The sequence below is a fragment of the Telopea speciosissima genome, unplaced genomic scaffold (genome assembly GCF_018873765.1).
Source record: "Telopea speciosissima isolate NSW1024214 ecotype Mountain lineage unplaced genomic scaffold, Tspe_v1 Tspe_v1.0283, whole genome shotgun sequence".
Classification (NCBI taxonomy): domain Eukaryota; kingdom Viridiplantae; phylum Streptophyta; class Magnoliopsida; order Proteales; family Proteaceae; genus Telopea; species Telopea speciosissima.
In genome coordinates, this window is record NW_025317619.1 from 14,536 (window position 1) to 21,217 (window position 6,682).

General features: G+C 43.0%; 1 protein-coding gene across 1 annotated transcript; it reads left to right on the plus strand.

The window, feature by feature from the left end:
* Positions 1-925: 925 nt before the first annotated feature.
* On the plus strand, positions 926-4,571 carry LOC122647928. The gene is made up of 6 exons (XM_043841221.1): positions 926-984; positions 1,035-1,153; positions 1,230-1,496; positions 1,646-2,527; positions 2,720-2,934; positions 4,353-4,571. The coding sequence occupies exons 1-6, from the start codon at positions 926-928 to the stop codon at positions 4,569-4,571; spliced, it is 1,761 nt and encodes a 586-aa protein (XP_043697156.1).
* The last annotated feature ends 2,111 nt before the right edge of the window (positions 4,572-6,682 follow it).

Sequence of the window (6,682 nt, forward strand, 5' to 3'; positions counted from 1 at the left end):
GAGTTGGCTAGTGCTGATTCCTTGGAATCAAATACAAGTTTGTCCACTATAGACAAGAAAAATGATGACCTGGCTGCAGATTTGAATGGGACTGCTTTGGAGGGGAATGAGGGGCGGGATGTTATGCTATCTTTGAAAGGTAAAGGGGCAGATTGGTCTAACAAACCCTCAGCTAACTTTGACAGGCTGAAACGGCAGGCTACGGAGAACCGTTCAAGCCACGGGTCTTTAGACGAAGGTATGGGCTTTGTTAATTCTTTTAGTTCTTCTCTTTTGGGCCGGGCTAGTGGAAGGGGTACTAAGTTTTTACCCCAGCGAGTTCCTGTGAAAGAAGGTGCGGGATCGAGAATGGAAGGACCTAGTAAGGGTGGGAGTGAGCCTACAACCCAATCTTCTAGATGAATTGCATCGCCTGGAATGTCAGGGGTTTGAATGCCCCTATAAAGAAACGGGGAGTTAAGAAGATAATTAAGGACAATAATATTAAATTGGCTGTTCTTCTTGAGACCAAGGTGAAGTTGGAGAATTGTGCTGCTGTTTTTGACCCTTTCCTTTCGAACTGGAAGTACATTCATAATGGTGCAGCTGACTCTGTCCGAATCTGGTTAGGCTGGGACACTACTGTGTTTAAGGTTGAGGAGGTTCAAAAATCTGATCAATTTATCCATGCTAAAGTGACCACCATTGGGACCTCTCTCAATTTCTTTTGTACTGCCGTTTATGCCTCGAATTCGATGGAGGAGCGTAGGGAGCTTTGGAGGGATGTCAGTTCTTTTGCAAGTAATATCTCAGGTCCTTGGGCAGTTGTAGGGGACTTTAATGTTGTCCGTCATCAAAGTGAAAAGGCTGGAGGGTATCCCATCCGTCAAGAAGCGGTTGATGACTTTAATTCTTTCATCTTTAACACAGAGCTTGTTGACTTAAAATGAAAGGGAGAAAGGTTTACGTGGAACAACAGACAGGGAGGCAGTTCTCGGGTTTGCTGTAAGTTGGACAGGTTTACTTGTTAATATGAGTTGGATTGATGCTATTAGGTCTTCGGAAGCCACTTTTCTTCCACCAGGGTTATCGGATCACTCCCCAGCTGTGGTTTCGATACTGGAAAGTGTTAACTTTGGTCCAAAACCATTCCGGTTTTTTGAGGCCTGGATTGGTAGGGAGGGTTTTGATGAGGTGGTTAAAAAAGGCTGGGATTGCCCGGTTAATATGAAGCTTAACCCTATTCTCAGGTTTGCTGCCCCGTCTCAAGAACTTGGAAGCTGCTCTAAAGAAGTGGAATAAGGACAGTATTGGGGATGTTTTCCTTGTAGTCAAGAATGCTGATTTGAAACTAAACCAAATTCAGATTAACCTTGCTACCCACCCTGATGACTCGGACCTTGTTATCCTAGAGTTAGAAGCTAAAAAGAAACTTTGGGAAGCTCTTAGCACTGAAGAGAAGTCCCTCAAGGAAAAGTCGAGGGTGAAAAGCATTCAGTTAGGGGATGGAAACAACAGTTTTTTTTCACAAATGTATGCTATGTAGACAGAATAGCAATCATATTTTGGAGATCAAGGGTGAAGGGAATGCCGTCATTAAAGAGCCCAGCCTTATCAAAGAAGAGGCAGTCACTTTCTATATGAACTGTTTGGAGCAAATGCGCAGGCGATAGTGGTTTTTCCCGATTCGTCCCCTTGCAATATGGGCTGGATTATGTGCAGCAAGATTCCCTTATTGGGAAGGTTTCTAATAAGGAAATTAGAGAGGTGGTGTTCTCTATGAAGAATTCTAAAGCCCCGGGGCCAGATGGGTTTGGAGCGGGTTTCTTTAAGCATTCTTGGGAGGTTGTTGGGGAGGAGCTCACGTTGGCAGTTAAGTGGTTCTTTTCGAAGTCAATTCTACCTGACTCTATCAATGCTACATTTATCAGTCTCATCCCAAAGACCGAAGATGTTACCTCTTTTGCTGGGTACAGACCAATAGCCCTTTGTAATCTATTCTATAAAATCATTACAAAAATTTTATCGAATAGGCTGCAAGGGGTGGTTGGGAAAGTGGTGAGTGACAACCAGTCTGCTTTTATTAAAGGGTGCTCCATTGTGGATAATATCCTTGTGTGTAATGATGTGGTGAGGGGCATTGATCAAAAAGGGATAGGTCCGACGGCAGTCCTAAAGATTGATTTGCATAAAGCCTATGATTCCCTAAGCCAGAAGTATCTCTTTCAGATTATGGATAGAATGGGGTTCCCCTCTAAATTCATGGGCTGGGTGAAGGCTTGTGTTGACACTCCTTGCTTCTCGATTCTCCTGAATGGAAGCCCAACAGGTTATTTTAAAGGTAGGAGGGGGATAAGGCAAGGAGATCCTCTCTCCCCTTACCTATTCACCATTGCTATGGAAGGCTTCTCTGCTTTGATGAGGAACCTGGAAGTTGAAGGTCGAATCAGTCTCCTCCCTAGATGCAAGAGTTCCCACCTCTCACATCTCATTTTCGCAGATGATTTGAAGATATTTGTGAAGGCTGCCTCGGATTCTATTTTGGCCTGTTTGGGGGCTTTGGATGACTTTCATACCTATTTTGGGTTGAAGCTCAACAGAGCTAAGTCCTCTATTATTTTAGGGGGCCTTACCCAAACGGCTAGACTGCAACTTTTGGAATTAACGAATTTCATGGACACTAAGCTACCCATTCGGTACCTTGGTGTTCCCCTAATTTCCCGCAAGCTTTCTATTGCAGATTGCTCCGCTATTCTTGACTTGGTGAGGCGGCGCCTTGATGGTTGGAAAGCTCGGTTTCTATCCTTTGCTGGTCGTTTGCAGCTCCTTAGTTCGGTCCTCCAAGGCTGCTACATTTATTGGTCGGGTATCTTTGCCCTTTCGAGTGGAGTAAAACAGAAGTTGGAGTCCATGTTCGCGAACTTTCTTTGGACCGGGCCTTCTTTGGAGCGTAAGGTACATTATATCTCCTGGGATAATATTTGCAAACCAAAGGATGAAGAGGGGTTGGGTATCCGGAGAATTTCTGATATGAATTCTACCGGAATCCTAAAGCAAATCTGGTGGATTGCTTCTAAGAAAGACAGTCTTTAGGTTAGATGGGCTTGTTCTCGGTATTTAAAGAATGATTCCATTTGGACTGTGAAAACCCCTCAAAATTGCTCATGGGTTTGGCGTAAAGTGCTAAAGTATAGGGATTTGGTTGAACCCCACATTCACCATATTATTGGGTCTGGAAACTCAACTCGTCTTTGGCTTGATAAATGGCATCCTCAAGGGGTGTTGCTCAATAAATATGGGGATAGAATTAGATATGATGCGGGTTCTCAACGCATGGCTTGGGTCTCGGATTTGATCCAAAAAGGGGATTGGCATCCCAGATCCTATGGTTCTTTTGACCTGATTAGTGCTTGGGGAGATTTAGTTCATGTTCCCCTCTTGATTGGTGGAGATGACCTCACTATTTGGAAGAAAACCTCTAATGGCCTGTTTAGTACCAAATCGGCTTGGAACACTATTAGAAGGGCTTCTAATAAAGTGGGCTGGGATAAATATATTTGGTTTGCTAGGAATTTCCCTAGACATTCTTGTACTACTTGGAGGTGTCTTATGAATGCCCTTCCCACCAAAGACCAGCTTATCAAGAGAAACATTACTGTTGGGCCGAATTGTGTCTTTTGTTGGGCAGGTATGGAGAGTCATGAGCATCTCTTCTTTAAATGCTCCTTCCCTAGCATTATTTGGGGAAGATTAGCTCTCTTTATTCACAAAGTGGTGGGGGACCTTCCAACCTTAAGGATGCAATTATCGGCTTTTCTGGTGTTGGCTGCGCTAATGACAAGATGGATATTATTCCCAAATTGGCATTCTGTGCTACAGTGCATCACATTTGGTGGGAGCGAAACCAAAGGCTATTTAAAAGCAAGGCCCGGTCCTATAATCAGATTATTAAAGCTATTAGGTTTGATGTTGTGACCAAGTGTGCTGCTCTCCCTATTTCGGTTGCCCAAAATCCTAGGAATCAATTCCTTGCAGAAAGTTGGGGTATTAGAGTGGATTGGAAAGTAATTACTCAAAAAACCTGTGCTTGGTTCAGGCCTCCCGCACACATGACAGCCCCTTCATTGTGATGGGTCCTTGACGGCTGATAGAGCCTCCTATAGAGGGCTCATTCGAGATGCTACAGGGGCTGCCATTTTAGCCTATGTTGGAAAGGGAGAGGAAAATTCGGTTCTTGGCATGGAGCTTCTGGCTATCCTTAGGGGGATTATGTTGTGCATTCAAAATGATCTTCGCCGTGTTTCTATTAGATCAGATTCCAAGCTTGCAGTGGATATCTTAAATGGTGAGTTGGCTGCCCATGGGCCATGCAGGTCTTGAAGGGTCATATTATTTCCCTTTGTGAGCAGTTACATCGCAAAGAAATTAGGCATGTTTGGAGGGAAATGAACCAGCCAGCGGACTTCACAGCAGCCATTGATACTGGGGATGGGGAATCTATCTTTAATCCCTCGGAGTTTCCCCTAGAGTTGGTGGAGCTGATCCAGAATGATGCGGACTGTAAAGCTTATTTCAGGACCTCTTCATTTTGAGTATTTTCCCTTTTTCTTTGGGCTGTATTACTGAGGGCCTGTCCTCGAGGTGTCTCTAGAGCCCTCCCTTTCCTCTTAGGCCTGTCTAAGGGGTTGGGGTAAAGGCTGCCTTCCTTGTATATTCTTCTTTTTTCTTTAATACAATCACACTTACCTATCAAAAAAAAAAAGACGTGTGGATGCGATGATGAGGGTCGGGACCTTCGAATCGATACCTATTTCGACATATGTTCATTTTCGGTTTAAACCAGAGCAGGTGGGTTGTTTGGGTTTGTTTTTGGGCATTTCTATACTTTTTTGGGTATGGGATTTTCTAAAAAGTTTCCTTATCTCTAATAAGAAGTGTGGATGCGATGTTGAGGGTCGTGACCTTCAATTCGTTGCCTATTTGGACATATGTTCATTTTGGGTTTAAACCAAACCGGCTGGATTGTTTGGGGGTTATTTGAGGCATTTCTGTATTTTTTTGGGTTTGGTATTTTCTAAAAAGTGTCCTTATCTCTTATTAGACGTGTGGATACGATGTTGAGGGTCGTGACCTTCGAATCGATGCCTATTACGACATATGTTCATTTTTTGTTTAAACCAGACCGGGTGGGTCGTTTGGGGGTAATTTGGGGCATTTCTGTACTTTTTTGGGTTTGGTATTTTCTAAAAAGTGTCCTTATCTCTTATTAGATGTGTGGATACGTTGTTGAGGGTCGTGACCATCAAATTGATACCTATTTCGACATATGTTCATTTTTTGTTTAAACTACACTGGGTGGGTCATTTGGGGTTATTTGAGGGCATTTCTGTACTTTTTTGGGTTTGGGATTCTCTAAAAAGTGTCCTTATCTCCTATTAGACATGTGGGTGCAATGTTGAGGGTCGTGAACTTTGAATCGATACCTCTTTCGGCTTTTGTTCATTTTCGGTTTAAACTAGACTAGGTGGGTCGTTTGGGATTATTTGGGGGCATTTCTGTAGTTTTTTGGGTATTTACTAAAAAGTGTCCTTATCTCTTATTAGACGTGCAGATACGATGTTGAGGGTCGTGACCTTCGAATCGATGCCTATTTCGACATATGTTCATTTTTGGTTTAAACCAGACTGGGTGGGTCGTTTGGGGGTTATTTGGGGCATTTCTGTACTTTTTTGGGTATGGTATTTTCTAAAAAGTATCTTTATCTCTTATTAGATGTGTGGATACGTTGTTGAGGGTCATGACCAGTGAATCGATACCTATTTCGACATATTTCCATTTTTTGTTTAAACTAGACCGGGTGGGTCGTTTGGGGTTATTTGGGGGCATTTCTGTACTTTTTTGGGTTTGAGATTCTCTAAAAAGTGTCCTTGTCTCCTATTAGACATGTGGGTGCAATGTTGAGGGTTGTGACCTTTGATTCGATACCTCTTTCAGCATTGGTTCATTTTCGGTTTAAACCAGACTGGGTGGGTCGTTTGGGATTATTTGCGGGCATTTCTGTACTTTTTTGGGTTTGGTATTTTCTAAAAAGTGTTCTTATCACTTATTAGACGTGTGGATGCGATGTTGGGTGTCGTGACCTTCGAATCGATTCCTATTTCGACATATGTTCATTTTCGACTTAAACCAGACCAGGGGGTCATTTAGGGTTATTTGGGGGCATTTCTGTACTTTTTTGGGTTTGGGATTCTCTAAAAAGTGTCCTTATCTCTTATTAGACATGTGGATGCAATGTTGAGAGTTGTGACCTTTGAATCGATACCTCTTTCGGCATTTGTTCATTTTCGGTTTAAACCAGACTGGGTGGGTCGTTTGGGATTATTTGGGGGCATTTCTGTACTTTTTTGGGTTTGGTATTTTCTAAAAAGTGTCCTTATCTCTTATTAGATGTGTGGATGCGATGTTGAGGGTCGTGACCTTCGAATCGATATTTTTTTTTTTTTGATAAGTAATTTGTGAATGTATAGAAGAAGAAAAGGAAGATACAAGAGAAGGGAACCTACTGACACCCCTTAGACAGACCTAAGGAGGAGAAAGAGGCCCCACACCTCCGAGGACAAACCCCTCGGATATTCAAGGAGAACCACTCAAACCCAATTATGGAGGCCTAAACTGGGCCTTACCAACAGAATCATCATGAATC

What these genes read in the sequence shown, in the direction of transcription:
- LOC122647928 (XM_043841221.1), top strand. Translation starts at nt 926, where the DNA reads ATGAAAGGGAGAAAGGTTTACGTGGAACAACAGACAGGGAGGCAGTTC. An exon ending in AGGCAGTTCTCGGGTTTGCT is followed by an intron (nt 985 to 1,034) that starts GTAAGTTGGACA and finishes TGATGCTATTAG; the next exon opens with GTCTTCGGAAGCCACTTTTC. An exon ending in GTTTTTTGAGGCCTGGATTG is followed by an intron (nt 1,154 to 1,229) that starts GTAGGGAGGGTT and finishes CCCTATTCTCAG; the next exon opens with GTTTGCTGCCCCGTCTCAAG.